We start from the raw sequence: 24237 nt of genomic DNA, 5'->3' as shown, positions 1-24237 counted from the left end.
ATGCTGTCGAAGGGCAGCTCGAAGGCTCGTTCAACGCCCCCGCAATCGCCACAAATAACCCACTCCGCTAGACACACTACATTACTAGAAGCCCGCCGCAAACTGAGCACATCCTGCACCTTCCTTTTCCCAGGCAGTTTCTTCTTCACTTCATTCAGTTTAAACGCGATTTTGACAAGTAGTCAGTTTGTCAGTTTTGCGGAAAGTTTTCCCGCACAAAATATATGCTGGTAAGGCTGTTTTTAGGAAACGATCTCTACCGTCGAACCTTGTCTCACCAAGAGTTACCGTATACATATACCAGGGAGAGGTGTGAAATAAAAACTAGCGCAGAAGGCTATCATCTCAAGCAAGGCCGCTCAGTAAAACAACGCATCCAGAAGCGCACTGCGACAAATAAAAGTTCCGCGCCAGCGCAAAAAAAAAAAGACTGACAAACGATCAATGCGGAGAAATCTCATTAGCTGGAAGGACGTGGCATCACTCGCCTGGCAAGGACGTTACCAGGCCAGCAGTGATGTCACAAACTGGAGAATTACCCACTGCTTAGAGGGAAGTGAGATCACCAGACCAGACTAGTGTGTTCGAAGCCTCTACCCGCAAACCGTGACGGGTGCTGTACGGGAAGAGCTCGGATCTCACAAGCCACACCGGTCACTGCCGGCAAAGGCATCATCAACAGCTTCGAATGTTATCGCATTGCCGCCGACGCATAATGCAGTCAGGTGTCCCATTGTTTTTTTTTTTTCAAGCTCATCTGTCCCACAGGCAACGACATAAAAAGGAGGCGCAGTGAAGATTTCGATTCGTTTCCCAAAGAAAGGGAAACAACGCATGTATTGAATACATCAGAAAAACTTCGGTCGTGAAGTAAAAATATCTGCAGCCTTTAGGTACTACGTGGCATCAACCCGGATTCCATCGAATCAAAATTAGAATTTTGCGGAGAGAAGGCAGATCTGTACCATATGGTATGGGCTTGCCAAAAAAAAACAAGTCATCGATACAACTCAGCCAACGCTCGAGGAGTGGGAGGCGGCACTGTCTAGCTTGGAACAAGGGCATCTGCGTCATCTTATCGAACGAGCAAGGGCTGCAGCTTACGACAATGGAGTCCCGGACTCTGGACAACACCTTCCTCTTTCCCACCTCTACCTGAGCTGCAAAAAATATTTTCATCGTCATCTCTGGTTAAAACAATAATACTAAAAAGAAAAAAAAATTGGTAGTGGCTTAGCTCAGCTATGCCATGCAGGATATACGTAGCTAAAGCTGCAGTTCCCCCTGGTCACGCATGTTGTCGAGCTTGTTGCTGTGACTAAAATGTTAAGCATTGAAGAAGTGTTGCTGTGACTAAAATGTTAAGCATTGAAGAAGTATTCGGTGAAACACATTGCTTTTGTATTCAATCTTTTTAACAGCGATAAACAGTCCCGACGATCGGTAGAGTAGCACGCAGTTGTCTCAATGCTGCCACAGTATTTAGACTGGTTTGTTTCTCTCAGATACACAAGGTCATTGGTAGTTCCCCACTGTGTAGTCTGAATGCGAGGATCGCTAGCTAAATTAAGATCAAACTTCTCTTTCATGTATCGACTAAGAGAGTTTTGTTCCCTATTGAAATCACCCAAAGTCACACACAACTCCGACATTGTTCCACATGTGGGTATACACGTGGCAACCACATCGATAGTTTCGTTGATAGACGTATGTGGTGCCACATAAACTCCCTGGATGACGATGCCACTTTCCAGTAGTCGAACCCAGCTTGCTTCGACTACTCAATTTCGCATTCAGATTACACAGTGGGGAACTACCATTGACCTTGTGTATCTGAGAGAAACCAACCAGTCTAAATACTGTGTACATCCTGCAGACGATGACGAAACCGCGTTAAAGCGGTTCCGCTACCTAAAGAAGAAACATACGCAGTTTATCCACACGACCGCACACGCGGAAGCGGCAGCGGCCAAGCTCTGACGTCATGGGCCGCGCACCAGCTGCCCTTCTCCGGTTGCCGCGCATGCGCACTATCAGCCTCTCAGGCTCACGGCGAAATGCTCCACTGGGTAGCGTAGTGTAGCTCTCGCTACAAAAAAGACAACGAAAGAACGTTTCATACGGAAACAGTGCGGGGAATAACTGTACTGACAAGCATTTTTTATGGCAGGAACTTGCAGCAAAGAGTATGCTTTTGTACTATTCCGTGGTCGTCTTGCGCTTGCTGGCAGGAGAATAATTAATGTCCACGTGATTAGTTTTGCGGTGAATCTTCTCCACAGCAACGAAAGTCGCAAGGAAAGTCGCGCTATTTTGTGATGCACTTATAGGGAATCAATTCGGCTACGTCATTAATTTAAAATTCAAGTCGTGGCGGTTTTATTTAGCAAGGCAAGAAAAAAAAGAGTTCTTTTCAATGAGTACTGCCCAGTCGGGAAAAATCGTGTCAAATATACGACAAAATGTTTTTGCAGTTTTCTCGTAATGACAGATTTTTCTGTTCTTCTGGATTATTTTTCTGCAGTACTGTAGTTTTCCCTGTGGTGTTTTTGCGTAGACTGTAGTGCTGTAGTACTTTTTTGTAGTAACGACGCGAAATTCTGCTGTTGCTACAGAAAGGTCTGTCGTTGTTACCAGATTTGCCCCAAAAACATTATAGAAAATCTGTTGTGACGACAGAAACTTTTCTGCTGTGTTTTCCGACTGGGTGGCGCATAAACCCCGTCTATAGTTCACAGATCCCATATGACCGGCGCTTGTTAAAGCGTGTATCTAGTAAAAAGATTCATTCTTAAGGTCTATTCAGTTGGCATACGTTTTTTTAACGTTCTGAGGAAACTCTTTTCCCAAATGACAATAATAAAATATTCGAAATAGGAGTTGCGAAGGTAAAATTTGGTGCTAGCACAATGCTGCCTATGGCAACTGGAAACTACCACGAGAGGACCGAACATTGAGCTGCTCCATACGAGCCACTTTTTACGACGTCTTTTTCCACGCCTCGTGACTAACGCGTCCAGTCACCGCTGCGCCCCCTGGTGCACTTACATCTCTGGAAGGGGGACGAGCTCAGTGTTGCTTCAACGGCTTGCACCGGCGTAAAAGCGAGCAAAGAAGAGAAAACGAACGCGTTCGGTGCCCGGACTCACGCGTAACAGAACGGCCGCTGCACAAAGCGAGTGTCGTTGAGTGATGCTCCGAACAGCCGGAGATGACGGATGATCTGCGACAACGCTGCCGACAGAACTGCAGGAAGCGGACGCGCCAGGCACATGGCGCAAAATAGCGCCTGACGCAGGATAGCCGGGCTTCGAAGCGAGCCTGTGTCAACCGCGGGAGAAAGGAGCCGCAGCGCCAGCTCGCACGACGCCGCTGTGCCAGAATGGCAGCGGTCGTGCTCGAACGTCTCGCGCTAGTGCACTGTTGCACTTCGAGCTGTGCCGCGGAGAGCCGAGGGACCGCCCACATTTTTGCTGCGTGCAGCTGCCGGCCATTCGCTGCAATCTATAAATAGAGGAACAAGTCGGACAGAAGAACTGTGAAAGAGGCACGCCCGTGCCTTACGCGTTATAAAAGAGACGGGGACTGAAGCGAGTAGTCCGTTGAAACGGGTTAGTATGGCAGTTAGTGAGAAGTGTGGTGTTCACATATATCAAAGAGGCTCTCGTTGTAGCTACGATCCCTTGCGTGTCTCCGACTACGAATATTACCAGCTGGGAGTGGAGCGCCTTCAAAGCTCCTGGGGAAACAGGAAGTAGTAGTAGTAGTAGTAGAAAACATTTACTCCAAAAAGGTAGGATAGAGAGGCGAAAATACAGATTTTGGGTGGAGTCCTTATTTCAGGAACCCAATGTCCACCGCAGTTGCTCTTGCTTGGGATATCAGCTTTCGCTGCGTCGCCAAGTCAGAGCTGAGCAGGGCAGACTCCCACTGTTCCTCGGAGTGATGTTTGTCTAGTTCGGGGGGCTTGGGACCGGAGCAGCCCCATGTTACATGATATGTTTTTGGAATTCCGCCACACCAGGGGCAGATGCTGTCATATCTGTCGGGGAAGATGATGTGGTACTTGTGTAGGTTAGGAAAGGTGTTCGTCTGCAGTTGTCGCCATTCCCTCGCCTCCGCCGGCGTTAGCTTACGGTGTGGTGGGGGATAGACTTGTCTTTGTGTTCGGAGAAGGAGGAGGCGCTAGCCGTACGTAGAGGGGTGAGGTCGGGGAGGTTAGTCGCTCGGTTAGTATATCCTCGAGCTAGACTGTCCGCGGCCTCGTTTCCCTCGAGCCCCTCGTGCCCAGGAGTCCAAGTGATTTGGTGCTTGCATGTGGGATTTTGAACTTGTGGGGTAGTCAGAATGGGAGCGACGGAGTGTGGAAGTCTGCCAGAGAGGAAGAGGCGACACGCGGACTGGGAGTCGGTAATAATTTTTAACTCATTTCCCGTAGCATCGCCGTGCTGGATTGCGAGGGCAATTGCCGCAGTTTCTGCTACTGTGGGAGATCACTTTCGTAGGGAGGCGCTGGCGATTTCCTTGAAATTGGTGTCCAAGACGACCGCCACCGCGTTTGTTGAATCGGGGTACATGGCTGCGTCGACGTATTTTGTGCCTGTCGATGTGTGCGGCGCAGATAGTCCACTCACGCCTTTCGTCGTCCCTTTTGTGAGTCCGAGTGCATGTTCTTCGGGAGTGGAGCTACATACACGCGAGTTCGCAGAGTTGAGGGTAGGTCTCGGTTGTCCTGGACGGCGCGTATGTCAGCCGGGGAACCCACTCTTTCCAAGATTGCGCACCCAGCTTTGGTGGTGAGGAGGCGTTCCTTTTGCGATGCTAGGACGGCTTCTCGAATTTCTTCTATTGAGTTGGTCAGTCCCAGGTCCTCGAGGTGGCAGCTGGCCGTGTACATCGGGAGGCCTAACGCATGTTTGTAGGCGGTACGGATGATGGCGTCTGCTTTGTCTCGCTCATTCCCCAGAAGTGGTAGGAATGGGAGACCGTATGACAGGCGGCTCATAACTAGAGCCTGTATCAGTCGAATTGTATCCTCCTCTCTCATGCCCTTTCGGTTGCGGGTGATGCGCCGAATCATGCGGGAGATCTGGAGGGCAGTTGTTCGGAGACGCTGTAACGTGTGATTGGCTTTCCTGTCGCTCTGAAGCCAAAGGCCCAGGACGCGGATAAGAGGGACTTCCTTTATTCTCGTGCCTTCGAGGTAAACCTCGATGTCGCCGGGAGATTTGTAGGCATAGCCCTGAATGCGGATAATTTCGCATTTGTCGGGTGCGCAGCGGAGGCCGCAATTTGCTGCTTGTCTTTCTACGCAATTGACTGCCTCTTGTAGGGTGTTTTCTTTGTCGGCAAGGGAACCCCAGGTGGACCAGATGGTAATATCATCAGCGTAGATAGTATAGCCGATGCCTCCAATAGCCTCGAGTGCTTTTGCCATGACGATCATAGCTATATTGAAGAGGAGAGGAGAGATGATAGAGCCTTGGGGAGTGCCTTTGTTGGGTGTCTGCTATGTGCCGGAGCGGACATCTCCCATGCCAATCGTGGCCGTGCGGTTGCTGAGAAAGTTTTTGATTTAGTTGAAGGTCTTGGGTCCGCAATCGAAGGCGTTGAGCTCTTTCAAGATGGCGTCGTGAGAAACGTTGTCAAAAGCGCCTTTCAGATCAAGTGCCATAATTAGGTGCTCGCCGCCTCTCGGGATGTTACTGAGTACTTCTTCCTTGGGAAGGAGGAAAGTGTCTTGCGTAGAAAGACCTTTTCTGAAGCCGATCATAGTGGGTGGAAAGAGGTTGTTGTCCTCTATGTAGTTTTGGAGGCGGGTCTGGATAACGCGCTCGTATAGTTTGCCCAGGGAAGAGGTGAGGGAGATGGGTCGTAATGCTTCCAGGCTTGGTGGTTTGCCTGGTTTTGGGATAGTCACGATTTCGGAGTGTTTCCACTCTGCAGGGAGTTCTCCCGCCTCCCATAGGGTGTCATTTATGTAGGTAGTGAGGACCTCGGTCTGCGACTTGCCCAGGTTTCGAATCATCCCATTTGTGATCTTGTCCGCGCCAGCTGCCGTGTTGCGCGTGGCAGATCGAGCCGCGGCGTAAACCTCGGCAGTGGTGATGGGGGCGTCCAGCCTCTCATTTGGGCCTCCCGTGTACGAGATTGTGCTGGGAGGATGGGGAGTGCCGATGTATTTGGTTTTGAGGGCGGTGAGGAGGGCCGCGTCGTCTCCGGGGTACAGATGGGCGATTTTCTTGAGTGTACGGTTAGTGGCAAACCGCGATGTTTGCGGATCGACGAGGCTGCGGAGGATCGCCCAGGTGCGGGAGGTCCCCAGCGTGCCGCGTAGTGACTCGCAAAATTCCTGCCAATTCTGTTGAGAGAGGTGTTGTGCATACTCTTGTGCTTCTGCCGTGATCTGTGATATGCGGAGTCTCAGGGGACGATTGATGCGTTGGCGTTTCCATCTGCGAACCAGAGTCCGTCGGGTGTGCCACAACTTCAGAAGGTGACGATCGACCGCCGGATTATCGGGTGTGCATCGTACTTCGGTGGTGGCCTCCTTGTGTGCTTTCCGAATCTGTTCACTTCATTCACTGATTGATTGAATGGGGTCTTCCGGAACGGGCTGTGCACGGTATTTAGTTCAGTCTGTGATTTTGGCTGTTCCCAGGGTGCGACGAATGTTTGCGGAGGTGATAGACGTGCTTACGGTGTAGTGGTCGCTACCTAAGCTCTCTCCGAGATTTGTCCACGTAGCGTTATGGACAGGAAGCCAGTAAATATAGCCACGAGGTGGTTCATCGGTTCCAGGAAAGGACGAAGACGCGCTTTCTCTATCGCCACGATGAATTCAGAAACCTGTATACAGCCGCCCTTGAGACATTTGGGCAACTGAGGAAGATCTTAACTGCATAATTACTTTCCTTGAAGAAGACAAGTAAATCGAGCACACCCTTGTCACTGTTCATCATCATCATCATCATCATCAGCCCTACTACACCCACTGCAGGGCAAAGGCCTCTCCCATGTCTCTCCAATTAACCCTATCTTTTGCCAGCTGCATCCACCCTTTGCCTGCAAACTTCTTAATCTCATCCGCCCATCTAACCTTCTGCCGCCCCCTGCTACGCTTACTTTCTCTTGGAACCCACTCCGTTACCCTTAAAGACCAGCGGTTGTCTTGCCTTCGCATTACATGCCCTGCCCAAGCCCATTTCTTTCTCTTGATTTCGACTAGGATGTCATTAACCCGTGTTTGTTCCCTCACCCACTCTGCCCGCTTCCGATCTCTTAACGTTACACCTATCATTTTTCTTTCCATGGCTCGCTGCGTTGTCCTTAACTTAAGCTGAACTCTTTTCGTTAGCCTCCACGTTTCTGCCCCGTAGGTGAGTACCGGTAAGATTATGCTGTTGTACACTTTCCTCTTGAGGGAAATTGGTAAACTGCCACTCATGATCTGCGAGAATTTGCCATATGCGCTCCACCCCATTCTTATCCTTCTAGTTATCTCCCTCTCATGATCCGGATCAGCTTTCACTACCTGCCCTAAGTAGACGTATTCCGGCACAATTTCTAGGCTCTCGCTGCCAATTGTGAACTGTTGTTCCCTTGCTAGGCTGTTGAACATTACCTTGGTTTTCTGCATGTTAATTTTTAGACCCATCGATCTGCTCTGCCTGTCTAACTCGTTGATCATGATTTGCAGTTCACCTCCTGAGTGACTCAGCAAGGCAATGTCATCAGCAAATCTCAGATTATTTAGGTATTCTCCATTTATTCTTATTCCCAACTGTTCCCAATTCAGGCCTCGAAATACCTCCTGCAAACATGCGGTGAACAGCATTGGCGAGATCGTGTCTCCTTGCCTGACGCCCTTCCTTATTGGAATTTTATTGCTGACTTTATGGAGGACTATAGTAGCTGTGCAGTTGCTATATATATCTTCCAGTATTTTGACATAAGGCTCTTCTACCCCCTGATTACGCAATGCCTGTATGACTGCTGAGGTTTCCACTGAGTCGAATGCTTTCTCGTAATCAATGAAAGCTATATATAGAGGTTGGTTATATTCTGCGCATTTCTCTATCACCTGATTGATGGTGTGAATATGATCTATTGTAGAATATCCTTTACGAAAGCCTGCCTGATCATTTGGTTGATTAAAGTCTAACGTTGCCCTGACTCTATTAGCGATTACCTTAGTAAATACTTTGTAGGCAACGGATAGTAAGCTGATCGGCCTGTAATTTTTCAAGTCCTTGGCGTCTCCCTTCTTATGAATTAAGATAATGTTTGCATTCTTCCAAGCTTCTGGTACAGTCGAGGTCATAAGGCATTGCGTATACAGGGTGGCTAGTTTTTCTAGCACGATGTCCCCTCCATCCTTCAACAGATCTGCTGTTACCTGATCCTCCCCAGCTGCTTTTCCCCTTTTCATTGCTTCTAAGGCTTTCTTTACTTCATCTTTCGTTACTGGCGGGATGACGCATTGCTGTGCACTGCTGTCTTTCTCATTAGCGTTCTGATTACATTGGCTACTATACAGGTCTGTGTAGAACTCTTCGGCTACGTTAACTATCTTATCCATATTGCTAATGACATTGCCCTGCTTGTCTCTTAATGCATACATCTGGTTTTTACCTATGCCTAGTTTTCTCTTCACTTTTTTTAGGCTACCTCCGTTCTTTAGAGCATGCTCGATTCTCTCCATATTAAACTTCCTTATGTCGGCTACCTTGCGCTTATTTATTAACTTTGATAGCTCCGTCAGTTCTATTCTATCGGTAGTGTTAGATGCCTTCATGTTTTGGCGCTTCTTAATCAGATCTTTCGTCACCTGAGATAGCTTCCCGGTATCTTTTCGAACTGTCCTACCGCCTACTTCTACTGCGCACTCCGTAATTATTGATGTCAGGTTATCGTGCATTGAGTGAACATCAAGATCATCTTCCTCAGTTAAAGCCGAGTATCTGTCACTGTTATCAGTCACTAAACCGCTCCATTTGCCGGAGCAAGCCCTCCACTTACTGTTATACCTGTTAGGGGATGCACCCCGTCTGCAGTCCTCTAATACCAACAGGCGGCATCAGTCCACGAGCTCCGCGTGATCGGCAAACCACGGCGTTTGCAATTCACCTGGCAGCTTTATTCCTGCGCCAGTGGCGATTCGTAGCGCTGTTAGTGAGAAGCGTTAAAATTCGGAGCACGGAAGAATGACTCGTAAAGCTAGTATTCAGGCGAAAGCCTTTAATGGCTCATACTCGCGGTAAACGTCCGTCCGGTCACGTGACCTCGCTATGTCCGTCCGTTACATCCTAGGTCACGTGACCTTGTCACGTGATCACAACCTGCCAACTGGACTGTGAGCAAAGTGCCCACTGTGGCGGGTGGCGTGATCCGCCGCCAAGCAACAACTGCGCATGCGCAGCGTGACGTCACCGCTCAAATTCAAATCAGTGCAATGAGTCGCAAACGGCTTTCGCCTTCCCGCAGTTAAGAGATATCTAAGTGCCTCCAACGAATTTTTTTCTCTCTTTTCCTTGCCTCATTCTCCACATACTCATTATATTAAGGAACATCATGAAACCGGTTTCAACAAAGGATGCCAGTGGCTACGAAAAATCACACGTAATTAAAAAATAAAAGAACGAAATCAAGAGCTAAGCGCCCGCAGTTGATTACTGCGCAGTCACGCGGTCCACAGAACACCAGCGGTCAATTTGACGAGTAAAAAGAAGAAAAACAATGTAGCAGAGCACAAGGACAAACACCGCAATGAAATGAGTACACTTGGCAACTGTTGTGCAACGAATCGGTGACACCCAGTCTCTTCCAAGGGATGGGAAGCCGGTGCCCGGGATCCCTTCTTATCGACATTAAATCTACGTGGGTAACAAGCAGCAGATCAGGAGCTGTGCACGAAAACAGAACAGAGGCCTGAAGGACTGCTTAGAGGATTTCATCAGAAGCTCGTGTGTGCCGACGAGATGCCCTAAGAGTCAAGCTTTCCGAGCAGCGAGTGCCACGACGACGATCAGTTGGGCGAGCCAAGTAAACGAGGAAAAGATGCGTGCAGGCATGGCCATTTCCTCGCGGATAGCAAGAAAAAAACGAGGGTTGTAAGGAGCAACGAGTGTACAGAATAGTATATCTGCAACGCCGACATCATACACTGGAGTCAGGTCGAATTCAGGGCGAAACTAGTGCCGCAAAAATGCACACAACACGCAACAATGACCGCCGCCGCAGTATATCCTGCGGTACAGGTAGAACGTGAGCAGAGGATGATGAATCCACCGCTAGGTGCAGTCGTTTGGAAAAGGGAATGACGATGAAGCCGCTCGGCCCGATCAACTCCCCGCTCGCTACGCGCTGTCTTGCGCGGGACGCGAGGCAGAATTTTTAAATGCGAATATCATGAGGGCAAAAAAAAAAACAAGCAAACGACTCAAAGATGCTTTGGCACTCCTCTAGCCGGAAGGCCTGCGTCGCCGAAGGAAGAACATGCGGTGAAGTGTCTACGCCATTCAACCACATACCCAGCAATCCTGGGCAAACGCACTTTCGGACGGGGAGCCATTTATGGACATATTTTTTTTCATATAATGTAACATTTCGCTATAATAGTCAACATAGCCACAGAACACCTGACGACAGTCTTGATTTTTTTTTCTACTAACGTTTTTGCTATAGTCAAACGAGTTCCGCATTGGTTTTCTATGGGAGTCTTAACTGCTAGATGCGGCCGATGGAAACACTTTAAAAGAAAGATTTTCCTACGTATCACAAAAATGGACCATTACCTTCAATATTACCGTAAAAGTATCTCGCAATGTTCCAATTTTCAAAATTTTTGTCCGAAATCGCTGGACATGTGATCACAACGCGAAGCGAAACTGTCGTAACCATCGAGAGAGCAGAACTATTTCTGCAATGACACGGCCAGAGGCTCCGTCCGATCAGTGAGCAGCAGTAATTTCTCGTCGACCCCTTTCTTGATAAGTTCCCGGCACTTAAAAGCGTAATCCTTAAGGACGCCAATATCCACTGCTAAAGGCGTTGTGTCAGCGGCTGCATACCGCGATTCGAACTGGATGCCTCCAGCATACCAGACGGATGCTGTACATCTAAGTCATCACAGCGGCCATCCGGGCGTGCTCCACAACGTTTCAACCAGGCTGGCGGACTTCCTCCCTCTGTCCGGTATAGCTGTTCAGCAGCATCGCTCAGGTGAACGCGGTCAGTGGCCGGTCATCAAGTGATGAGGGGAAAAAATAAAAAAAGTCACAGTTACAGTAATACGACGTCAAATTCAGCGACAGATACTGCACAACTGAAATGTAGCAAGTCGGAAACGCCTCTCGCAGCGTACAGCTGAAAGCCGGTGGTACTGCATCAGGTTCGTTGCAGAAGCACAGGTGCCCAAACGGCTTACCCAGGAAATGCGTGCGCGCATCTTGCCTCCAACAGCTCCCTGCTTCGGCTTTTGCATGCAAGCACTGCGGGGTCTTCGCGCCGCGTACACTTTGCTGCGGCTTCGGTGGACACGCATTCTGTCTGCCGAAGTGCAGGATCTTGGATGGGCTCGACGCTCTCTCCCGGACCCGCTTGTGCATCGCAACCATCTGCTACCTCCGGCTTTCCGGTCGCTTCTGCTTCGAGGCCATCTGGTGTGCGTGCCTGCCCTCGCAGCTGAGGATGACGCTGCCATCGCCGAGAGAGCGATATGGGGGTTTGAGAATCCCATTTTAAAAAGAAAAAAAAAACGCCCACCGCTGCTCTAACCCGGAGTCGCGCTGTCTACTTTTCGATTGCCAAGAGCTAACACCTGCTTACGGAGCGAGCGGAGGATGCCGAAAAGGGGAGAGAATTAACTGCCACGACGCCGATCATGCAGCGCACCTTAACAATAGTGAACAACTGTTTGGGAGCGTCCAACCCGATTCAAGCTGGCTTGTACTTCGTTGCATATGGCAGAGTGTGCTTCTTATTCCGCGTATATCTCCTCACCAAGCGTCGAGTTAAAGGGAATCTACGTCTGAAACAGTCACCTCATTGGAAAACACACATAATAACAAGCAGTGTACGGCATCGGCAGCAACTGATCGCACACAGTAATGCTTAAGTTGGGAGTTAACGTCTCTTGTCAATAGCTGGCATGCGCGGCTCTGTCGTGCGCACGGCGCTAGCGAAAGCGCAGCGAAACAACGGAGATTTGTGGCAGACTCACAGTGCGTGGTGCGAGGCGAGCGTCGCTGTCGTGGAAGACTTGGACTGGCGCTGGGCTTCGCCGATGACAGGGCGTGGGGCGAGGAGAGAGCCCCGAAAAGCGGAGCCACGCGTCTTGTTCGCCCAACTTGGCCCGGGAACCCTCATCCGTTGCTGCTTCGAGACGCCTGCGGGTGAGGAGAGCGGCAAGGGAGAAAGGGAAGCAGAGAGGGAGGCACTGCTGCCGGGCAGCGACTCGCGTGAGTTTCGTGCACCGCTGCGAGGAAGACGGCCCAGGCCTTGCATAATTGTTGGACAGGCTCGCTTTGGGGGGCGAACTTTTTCCTTCTCTCTCCTACTGCTAGGTTTTGTCTCTTGCCTGACCCGTGGCGTCTTGTTTGCTCTGCTCGAATTTCTCCCGGAGTAAAGTGGTGCCCAATGACGGGAACAAAGCGCGTCTAGCAAACTCCAGCGCCTCCTGCGTTCACTCAATCCCTGTTTTATTATTTTTTAAGGAATATTATTTCATCAATACTGCCTCTCTGCGGTCGGCTTTTGACGACGTTCTGTTGTGGTGTTGTAATGGGCCACTCCAGGTAATCTCAACCTACGTGCTAAAACACTGCTTTCGCTGTTTACTTGCATGGATTAGGCATCTCTTCTGATAAAAAAAAAAAAATACTTGCATTTTGTTTCATCTCTCAGCCCTTCAAAGGCCAAGTGCGCTACGTATTGGGCCTTGAATCATAATTCTCATTTGATAAGAATGTCGAACCAAGAGAAATCAAGAACTTAATCTCTGTTTAAAAGTTTAACGTAGCTTTCCGCAAACTTCCTTTTCTGTGCAAGGATTTCGATATATTCTCGGTGATGCTGCTGGAATTGGGTTGCTTTCGAAACTGATCTGCCTGGGTCATTATTATTTGTTCTCATGAAGCTTCTGAGCTGTATCCACTGACTTCATTTCGTTTTGTCAGCGTGTCATCGTCATCATCAGCCTGACTACGCCCACTGCGGGACAAAGGCCTCTTCCATATCTCTCCAGTTACCCTGTCCTGCGCCAGCAGCCGCCACCCTATCGCCGCAAACTTCATCTCATCCGCCCACCTAACCTTCTGCCACCCCGTGCTACGCTCCCCTTCCTTTGGAATCCACTCCGTTACCTGTAACAGCCATCCGTTATCTTGCCTTCGCATTACATGCCCTGCCCAAGCCCATTTCTTCCTCTTGATTTCGACTGGGATGTTGTTTACCCGCGTTTGTTCCCTCACCCACTCTTCCCTCTTCATATCCCTTAACGTTACGCCTGTCATTTTTCTTTCCATAGCTCGCTGCGCTGTCCTTAGCTTGATCTGAACCCTTTTCGTTAGCCTGCGCGTTTTTGCCGCATAGGTGAGTGCCGGTAAGATAGAGCTGTTGTACACTTTTCTCCTGAGGGATATTGGTAACCTGCTATTCATGATCTGAGATAACCTGCCATACGCGCTACATCCCATTGTTATTCTTCTACTTATTTCGCTCTCGCGATCTGGATCAGTGGACGTATTACCATACCGCTTCCGGCACATCGTCGCTACCAGTTGTGGGCTGCTGTTCTATTCCTAGACTGTTCAACATTACTTTGGTTTTCTGCATCATTCATTTTACAGCGGTAGCTGTTAGGCGCACGTCCCTGGCTTTCTCGTCGCCGTCGCCGCAACCGGTCAACCTGAGTCGCACAAGCCTACGGGTGGCTCTGTTTGGAACAGCCGCCTGCCAGTGCAAGGGTGTGCATCACGTGGGCACTACACCAGTGGCCACGTGACTAAACGGCTAAACAGCTATCGCTGAACCTCGCGTTGCATAGTCGTAATCGTCCTGTGATTTTTTTTACTTACAGTACTGCTCTGCCTGTCTGACTCATTGACCATGTTTTGCAGTTCATCTCCTGAGTGACTCAGAAAGGCAATGTCATCAGCGAATCGCAGATTATTTAGGTATTCTTCATTAACTTGTATCCCCAACTGTTCCCAATTAAGGCCTCTGAACACCTTCTGCAAACGGGCGGTGCAAAAACACCATTGGCGAGATCGTGCCTCCCTGTCTGACACCCTTGCTTATTGAAATTTTATTGCTGAATTTATGGACGACTATGGCAGCTGTGCACTCACTAGATATACGTTCGAGTATTTTTACGTAAGGTTATCCTACATCCTGACTGCTCACGAAGAAAGACAAATTTGTGTTCAAACAAAACGGAGCTGTTGAATCTCCCAAAGAAATCCCGTCACATCGGCACTTTTCATAACCAAGTGGCGCATAACCGGATTTGAAAAAACCCACGCAAACACGAAGTATCATCCACTGAAAGGATTTTTTTAACGTCAACATTCTTGCAAGAAGCATTGAAAAGAATACACAGAGAAAATTCCAGCCCTGTCAGATAATTACGCATTTTATGTCGCGTCGTCGTATGTGCACATCCTGATCCTTTCAAGCTCTCAAATATACTTGCTTTGTCTCAGCAATTTGCTAAGAAAAGCAATCAATACATCTGAAAATTTTCAAATGCGCTGATGCTGTTGAAACAAACACACGAAAAAACATTCACCGGAGCTGCCGAAAAAAAAATCACAGGACTGTTACGACTGTGTAACAAGAGACAGATGTTTAGGCGTTTAGTTTCGGGGATATATTCCTGGCGCACTGGTGCAGTGGTCACGTGATGCACCCCTGCACTAGCAGGCGGCTGTTCCAAACTGAGCCACCCGTAGGCTTGTGCGACCCAGGTTGCCCGGCGCAACCGGTGGCAACGTACCCACCAGTTACGCCGACGGCGACGACGCGGAAGCCAGGGACGAGCGCCTAACAGCTATTGCTGTAATTAAAACTGACGCGTCCACCTTAAAAAGGGGAGAGCACTGCAGTATACTGCTTTGAAGAAATGCGTCAGCAACTTTTTTTGCAGGTCTTCGCTATCACGTGACACTTACCACGTAGCCCTTGCATGACGTCGGAAACTTTTTTTGCAAGTCATCGTTGTCTAACATCAGTACACATCCTCAACAGACCCTACCGTCGTACACACCACAACGCGATCCCTTCGAAGGGATCGATCGTGCTAGAGGAGCACGATCGTGCTCCTCTAGCACGCCTGAACCAGCGACCCTTTGTGGTGTTTAGCCACAGGCGTGTTTAGCCTGTGAAAGAGTCGCATAATAGGCCGCCACGGAGAGTCGCCAAGTTCATCGAAGTCCCTGTTCAGAGAGCAGTGTGCTATGGTGCGATCGACCTCCTGCCCGGCTGCCTTTACTCGATTCATGTGTGCGTCTCCCGAAATTTTTATGTTCGGGCGAAGTGAGAGCAGCATGCTGGTGTGGTTGTCTATGACGGGTTGCGGGATGCGACCTGGTTAAGTCGGGCTTGAAGCCTGTCAGGATGGGCGTACTTACATGCCATAAAAAAAAAAGGACTCTTCGTGGCGTATGCGTTGCGAGTCCGCATGTCACACAGAGGGCCTCGGTTCGAACCGCAAAGCCGGCCAATTTCTTTTTTCCAGTGGTCATTTTCGTGCGGATACGCTCTGAAAGACACGCTCTTCCGACCGGTCCTGTACACGCCATTCATGTGATAAGAAATGCTGTCGCATTAAAGCCAATTTTCTGCGTTGATTTCGAGTGCCTAGCCTCCAATATCGGCACATTGGTTGTTTCTAAGCTCCAAACGCAAGCTGCAGCTTTTCGAGCCGCACTATACACCAGCAGTAGCCGAGACCGTAACCAAGCAAGATCCACGCACTCTCAGCAAGAAATCAAACGAGAACAAGATAATTTAAAAACAAACAACAAAATGTCAACATAGTAGCCGGGAGAAGCTCATTACTAGCGCAAGTTAATTACATTCTGAGAACGCGAAGACCGTCACTTAGAAGTGTTAATGAAACTAGCTTGCGTCTTTTCTCCAGAAGCAAATATGCTCGGTGTTCGTTTTTCGGGTCTCCTGTTCTCGTTTCATTTGTTACTGATAGTACAGCATGTGTCGTACTAAGAGGGCCCCGCGCTCCGGCGAGCGTCAGTGTTGCGCGGCTGCGGAAGTTGGCGCATGCGGGGATAGCTCGACAGGAGGAGCCTGAAGACGCGCATCTGCTTCGCGGTGAAATACAGTTTCCTCGGCGTTGAGAGCCGGTTTAACCATTTTTTTGTGTTCTCTAGAAGAGTGACACATACTGTAAATATTAAAATACCAGGCGTTGAAAGGTATAAAGCAAATAGAAGGAAAGAAAAAGGAACACCCATCCCACAGCATGCACAATATCATTCCTGCTTGTGTCCGTGGGGGCCATTACTCGATGAGAACACAGGACGCTTGCAGACGGTCTATAGTCAGGAGCTTAATCCAGAGTCATTTAAGTATTGGAAGAACAGCTTGACGGGATTGTTGCCGGAAGAAAGTTGGGGGCTAAGGCCCCAGGATTTTGGCGTCCTTTAGCGGACGAGAATCCAGTCGCCGGAGCCCTGCATGCCGGGATGCTCCTTCACGGTCAGGCGGACGGCAGTTGCAAAGTCTTCGCACCTGTAGCGGACAACAGGCTGCAGAAATTGCCATACCGATAAGGTAGGAGCAAGCATATGCAAACTCCACTCCCAGCACCGGGGGAGACCGGATTGCAGAGTTGCAGGAACGGATCAAGGCTGTGCAAACAGCGCCCCTTGCCTCCGGGGGTAGTCTTGCATCTTTTAATGGCAAGGAAACCTGATGTTCAGAAAAAGTGGACTCCCGAAACCCAAGTGAACATACGAAAAAAATTAAATTTCTTCCAGGGGTGCTGGAAATTGAAATCAGGACTTTCAGGCTGCGAGGCGAGCAGGCAGCCCGTAGGGCACAGAACTGCGTTGCTTATTACGAACAAAGGTGGAACTAGTATAACTCTACAAATACAATTGACAGTATTACAATGGAAGGCATTAGTTATAGTGGACTCGCACTCGCAAATAAGTTTAATAGCTATTTCAGTGGACTTGTTGATAGTGAACACAACAATATGGCATTGAATTACATTACGAATCATACAAGTTACAGTATTTTTATAACATGTTGTGACGAAAATGAGGTGCTTAATATATATAAAGGCATGGACAATACAAACAGTGAAGATGCTTTTGGACTGAAAATGAAACCTGTTATGTACGTCTTGGACATAATCTGCCCAATTTTAACTTATATTTATAACTTGTCTTTGACTAGCGGCATTTTCCCTTCGGACATGAAAATAGCAAAAGTAGTTGTTCTTTATAAATGTGGTTCGAAAAACGATCTTGGTAATTATAGACCAGTGTCTATATTGCCTATTTTCTCTAAGGGCTTGGAAAAAACAATACATTTACGACTTTCCAATTTTCTTGAAAAATACAACGTGATAACTCCAAGACAGTTTGGATTTAGACCTAAGTCCTCTACTGAAATGGCTCTCTTGAAGGAAAAAGAAATAATCTTAAATAACATTGAATGTAAACAAATAACCCTTGGAATATACATAGATTTCTCCAAAGCCTTCGATAGGATTCATCACAAAACTCTTCTTAAACTTTCTGCATACGGCGTCCGGAACAAAGCACTATCTCTTATCACCAGCTATTTAACTGACCGATATCAGTACGTTTCTATAGATAATCATCGCTCTACTTACAATAAAATAAAGCATGGTGTACCTCAAGGTAGTATCCTTGGTCCCTTATTATTTAATGTATATATTAATGATTTAGTACAGATTGACTCCGAAACAGAATACGTAATTTACGCTGACGACACTACTTTATTTCTGATTGGCACCAACGCGAATGATATAGTAGAAAAGGCTAATAGCGTGTTGGGAAAACTTAACTCATGGTCTGAAAAAAATTCCCTACTTATAAACACACGGAAAACGAAGGCGATATTTTTTAGAGCTAAAAATGTCAAATGGGTTGTACATACAGATTTAGTATTGGGTGGTAATATAATAGAAATAACTAATGTTGTAAAAACACTTGGCGTTCACTTCAATGAATTTATGTTATGGGACTACCACATCGAGCAAATGGAGAGTAAGCTAGCTCGCGTTGTCGGCATACTCAGAAGGTTAAAGTGCATGATACCTACTAGGACAAAACTTGTTATTTACCATGCCCTCTTTGACTCTCATGTTAAATATTGTCATTTGGTTTGGGGTACAACGACGCAAACTAATATTCAAAGGTTTTGACATTACAAAAAAATGCAGTCAGAGCAATTGCGGGTGCCACATACTTAGCACATACGAGTGCTCTATTTGCAAAATACCGCATTATGGATGCAAGGGTTATTCATCAGTACCGTGTAATTCAGCAGTACAAATCTCAGGTACATAGTGACACCACATTTTTTTCTGACCTTGCGAATCTACGGGAAAATACCGCTGTTCACAACACAAGACACTACGAATATTGGTATGTACCTTGTCCACGCACAAATTACGGTTTTCAAACACTCAGGTATGTGTTTCCATCTTTCCTTAATAGAAATGCTTTCACTAATCAATCCATTCTTTCCGTTTCATATAACGCTGTCAAAAATATGTTCTTACAAAACAATGAATCATATCCAACTGTAAAACAAACTAAGTATCCATGTGCTGTGATTAAACTATCATTTGCGTGTGTGTAACAGTACTGAGACTATTCTGGTGATCTGTTATGAAGATATTGTACATATTTGTTATTTCATGCATTCTCTTGTTATTGTTTTACTGCTGCCTGTCATCGCCGTGCCAAGCCGCTACGGGAGATGGGAGCTTTGTCAAGCCGCGTGCGCGGCTTTTTTTCCTTTCTCCTCAGCCATTGTACATGACTGAAATAAATGCAAAATAAATAAATAAATAAATAAATGCTGATCAGTAGGAGTGTCATTAGAAACGAAGGAGAAAAGTTTTTAAAGTGAATGAAAAAGTAAAATGATTTCGCAACACAGCACGCAAGTAGTCCCTTCGTAATTTTCTTTCGCTCCTTTCGCCTCCGTCCCCAAGTGTAGGGCAGCAAACTCGGCATCGCCTGGTTAACCTCCCTCATCATCATCACCATCAGCGCGACTACGCCCACTCAGGGGATGAAATCCTCTCCCGTATATCTTAAATTAACCCGGTCCTGTGCCAGCTGCGGTTACCTTAAACACGCAAACTTCTTAATCTCATCGGACCACCTAACTTCCTGCCGTCCCCTTGCTATAATTTTGCTTCTCTTAGAATCCATATCACTATTAAGGAAATTCGGTTATCTCGCATTCGCATTACATGCCCAGTCCATGCCCACTTCTTCTTTTTGACTTCGACCAGGATACCATTTACCTGCTTTTGTTCTCTGACCGACTCTGTCTATTAACGTTACACCTCCCATTTTCCTTTGCATAGCTCACTGCATTGCCCTCAATTTGAGTTGGACCCTTTCCGTTAACCTCCCTGCCTTACCACTGTTCTCTCTCTCTCTCTTCATTCTAGCGGGTTTTGTGCACGAACGCTGTTAGTTCTGCATAGTTCTCTCTGTGTACTAACGTTACACCTCTCATTTTCCTTTGCACAGCTCACTGCATTGCCCTCAATTTTAGTTGAACCCTTTTCTTTAACCTTCCTGCCTTACCACTGTTCTCTCTCTATCTTCATACTTGCGGGTTTAGTGCACGAACGCTGTTAGTTCTGCATAGTTCTCTCTGTGTACTAACGTTACACCTCCCATTTTCCTTTGCACAGCTCACTGCATTGCCCTCAATTTTAGTTGAACCCTTTTAGTTAACCTCCCTGCCTTACCACTGTTCTCTCTCTCTCTTCATACTTGCGGGTTTTGTGCACGAACGCTGTTAGTTCTGCATAGTTCTCTCTGTGTACTAACGTTACACCTCCCATTTTCCTTTGCACAGCTCACTGCATTGCCCTCAATTTTAGTTGATCCCTTTTAGTTAACCTCCCTGCCTTACCACTGTTCTCTCTCTCTCTTCATACTTGCGGGTTTTGTGCACGAACGCTGTTAGTCCTGCATAGTTCTCTCTGTGTACTAACGTTACACCTCTCATTTTCCTTTGCACAGCTCACTACATTGCCCTCAATTTTAGTTGAACCCTTTTCGTTAACCTCCCTGCCTTACCACTGTTCTCTCTATCTCTTCATACTTGCGGGTTTTGTGCACAAACGCTGTTAGTTCTGCATAGTTCTCTCTGTGTACTAACGGAGGATGCAGCGATGGCGTAGAGGTAGAACATCCGCCTCGCGTGCAAGAGGACCGGGGTTCAAATCCTGGTGCCGCGCAATTCTCCACCGGGTTTAAAAAAAAAAAAAAAAAAAAAATCCGCGTGTCGATGGAATTGCATAACCAGGCCTGGAGTGCGGCCTGATCTCGGTGACCAAAACCGACAACGCACTCCCTCACCAGAGCAGGATTTGGCCACCCTGGTGTAGTACTTGGCCACAACCTTCTATGATCAAACCAATTAACCCTCGGCCCTCAGTCCCCAGCGGCTGCAGAGCAACTGACCACGGCGGCGGTCAGACCTGTGACGCAGCGGAGGGTGCTAAGAATCTCTGGCTCCGGACAGGCCGCCATTGGAATCTGAACCTGGCAACGTTTAACGCTAGAACTTTAGCTAGTGAGGCTAGCCTAGCAGTGCTGTTTGAGGAACTAGCGGGAATTAAATGGGATGTGATAGGGCTTAGCGAAGTTAGGAGGACAGGTGAGGCGTATACAGTACTAAAGGACGGACACATACTGTGCTATCGCGGGTTAGAGGATAGACGAGAACTAGGTGTGGGTTTCCTCATTAATAAGGATATAGCTGGCAACGTAGAGGAGTTCTACAGTATTAACGAGAGGGTAGCAGCCATAGTAATTAGGCTGAATAGGAGGTACAAGCTGAAAGTGGTGCAGGCCTACGCACCCACATCCAGCCATGATGACCAGACCGTTGAAAGCTTCTATGAGGACGTAGAATCAGCAATGAATAGAGCAAAATCGCAGTACACTGTACTGATGGGCGACTTCAATGCGAAGGTGGGCAAGAAGCAGGCTGACGACCACGCGGTAGGTGACTATGGGATAGGCTCTAGAAATAGCAGGGGAGAGTTATTAGTCGAATTCGCGGATAGAAATAATTTACGGATCATGAATACCTTCTTCCGCAAACGAGAAAACAGGAAATGGACCTGGAAGAGCCCCAATGGTGAGATTAAAAATGAAATCGACTTCATACTATGCGCTAAACCTGGCATCATTCAGGATGTGGCCGTCCTCGGAAGGGTGCGTTGCAGCGACCATAGAATGGTAAGGTCTAGAATTAGCTTAGACTTGAAGAGGGAACGGAAGAAGCTAGCGAAGAAGAAGACCATTAACGAGTTAGCCGTAAGAGGGAAAGCACAGGAGTTTAGGATAGCGCTGCAAAACAGATATTCGGCTTTAACTGAGGAAGATGATCTTGATGTTAATTCAATGCACGATAATCTGACATCAATAATTACGGAGTGCGCAGTAGAAGTAGGTGGCAGGACAGTTCGAAAAGATACCGGGAAGCTATCTCAGGTGACGAAAGATCTGATTAAGAAGCGCCAAAACATGAAGGCATCTAGCACTACCGATAGAATAGAACTAACGGAGCTATCAAAGTTAATAAATAAGCGCAAGGTAGCCGACATAAGGAAGTTTAATATGGAGAGAATCGAGCATGCTATAAAGACCGGAGGTAGCCTAAAAACAGTGAAGAGGAAACTAGGCATAGGTAAAAACCAGATGTATGCATTAAGAGACAAGCAGGGCAATGTCATTAGCAATATGGATAAGATAGTTAACGTAGCCGAAGAGTTCTATACAGACCTGTACAGTAGCCAATGTAATCAGAGCGCTAAAGAGAAAGACAGCAGTGCACAGCAATGCGTCATCCCGCCAGTAACGAAAGATGAAGTAAAGAAAGCCTTAGAAGCAATGAAAAGGGGAAAAGCAGCTGGGGAGGATCAGGTAACAGCAGATCTGTTGAAGGATGGAGGGGACATCGTGCTAGAAAAACTAGCCACCCTGTATACGCAATGCCTTATGACCTCGACTGTACCAGAAGCTTGGAAGAATGCAAACATTATCTTAATTCATAAGAAGGGAGACGCCAAGGACTTGAAAAATTACAGGCCGATCAGCTTACTATCCGTTGCCTACAAAGTACTTACTAAGGTGATCGCTAATAGAGTCAGGGCAACGTTAGACTTTAATCAACCAAATGATCAGGCAGGCTTTCGTAAAGGATATTCCACAATAGATCATATTCACGCTATCAATCAGGTGATAGAGAAATGCGCAGAATATAACCAACCACTATATATAGCTTTCATTGATTACGAGAAAGCATTCGACTCAGTGGAAACCTCAGCAGTCATACAGGCATTGCGTAATCAGGGGGTAGAAGAGCCTTATGTCAAAATACTTGAAGATATATATAGCAACTGCACAGCTACTATAGTCCTCCATAAAGTCAGCAATAAAATTCCAATAAGAAAGGGCGTCAGGCAAGGAGACACGATCTCGCCAATGCTGTTCACCGCATGTTTGCAGGAGGTATTTCGAGGCCTGAATTGGGAACAGTTGGGAATAAGAATAAATGGAGAATACCTAAATAATCTGCGATTTGCTGATGACATTGCCTTGCTGAGTCACTCAGGAGGTGAACTGCAAATCATGATCAACGAGTTAGACAGGCAGAGCAGATCGATGGGTCTAAAAATTAACATGCAGAAAACCAAGATAATGTTCAACAGCCTAGCAAGGGAACAACAGTTCACAATTGGCAGCGAGAGCCTAGAAATTGTGCCGGAATACGTTTACTTAGGGCAGGTAGTGACAGCTGATCCTGATCATGAGAGGGAGATAACTAGAAGGATAAGAATGGGGTGGAGCGCATATGGCAAATTCTCGCAGATCATGAGTGGCAATTTACCAATTTCCCTCAAGAGGAAAGTGTACAACAGCATGATCTTACCGGTACTCACCTACGGGGCAGAAACGTGGAGGCTAACGAAAAGAGTTCAGCTTAAGTTAAGGACAACGCAGCGAGCCATGGAAAGAAAAATGATAGGTGTAACGTTAAGAGATCGGAAGCGGGCAGAGTGGGTGAGGGAACAAACACGGGTTAATGACATCCTAGTCGAAATCAAGAGAAAGAAATGGGCTTGGGCAGGGCATGTAATGCGAAGGCAGGATAACCGCTGGTCTTTAAGGGTAACGGAGTGGGTTCCAAGAGAAAGTAAGCGTAGCAGGGGGCGGCAGAACGTTAGGTGGGCGGATGAGATTAAGAGGTTTGCAGGCAAAGGGTGGATGCAGCTGGCAAAGGATAGGGTTAATTGGAGAGACATGGGAGAGGCCTTTGCCCTGCAGTGGGTGTAGTAAGGCTGATGATGATGATGATGATGATGACTAACGTTACACCTCCCATTTTCCTTTGCACAGCTCACTGCATTGCCCTCAATTTTAGTTGAACCCTTTTAGTTAACCTCCCTGCCTTACCACTGTTCTCTCTCTCTCTTCATACTTGCGGGTTTTGTGCACGAACGCTGTTAGTCCTGCATAGTTCTCTCTGTGTACTAACGTTACACCTCTCATTTTCCTTTGCACAGCTCACTACATTGCCCTCAATTTTAGTTGAACCCTTTTCTTTAACCTCCCTGCCTTACCACTGCTCTCTCTCTCTCTTCATACTTGCGAGTTCTGTTAGTTCTGCATAGTTCTCTGTGTGTACTAACGTTACACCTCCCATTTTCCTTTGCACAGCTCACTGCATTGCCCTCAATTTTAGTTGAACCCTTTTAGTTACCCTCCCTGCCTTACCACTGCTCTCTCTCTCTCTCTTCATACTTGCGGTTTTTGTGCACGAACGCTGTTAGTTCTGCATAGTTCTCTCTGTGTACTAACGTTACACCTCCCATTTTCCTTTGCACAGCTCACTGCATTGCCCTCAATTTTAGTTGAACCCTTTTCTTTAACATCCCTGCCTTACCACTGTTCTCTCTCTCTCTTCATACTTGCG

General features: G+C 47.4%; 1 protein-coding gene across 1 annotated transcript in view; it reads right to left on the bottom strand.

Annotated features, from left to right (window-relative positions):
* Positions 1-24237, bottom strand: part of LOC144096598 (alpha-crystallin B chain-like) — a 73235-nt gene that overhangs the window by 14725 nt on the left and 34273 nt on the right. Inside the window, exon 2 of the mRNA XM_077629405.1 lies at positions 12224-12389. Within this exon, the coding sequence (XP_077485531.1) occupies positions 12224-12389 (166 nt within the window). The remainder of the gene's footprint in view (positions 1-12223; positions 12390-24237) is intronic.

Source organism: Amblyomma americanum, chromosome 7, assembly GCF_052857255.1.
Source record: "Amblyomma americanum isolate KBUSLIRL-KWMA chromosome 7, ASM5285725v1, whole genome shotgun sequence".
NCBI lineage: Eukaryota > Metazoa > Arthropoda > Arachnida > Ixodida > Ixodidae > Amblyomma > Amblyomma americanum.
Note: the sequence above shows the minus strand (reverse complement) of the source record. Positions and strands in the feature narration are given on the sequence as shown.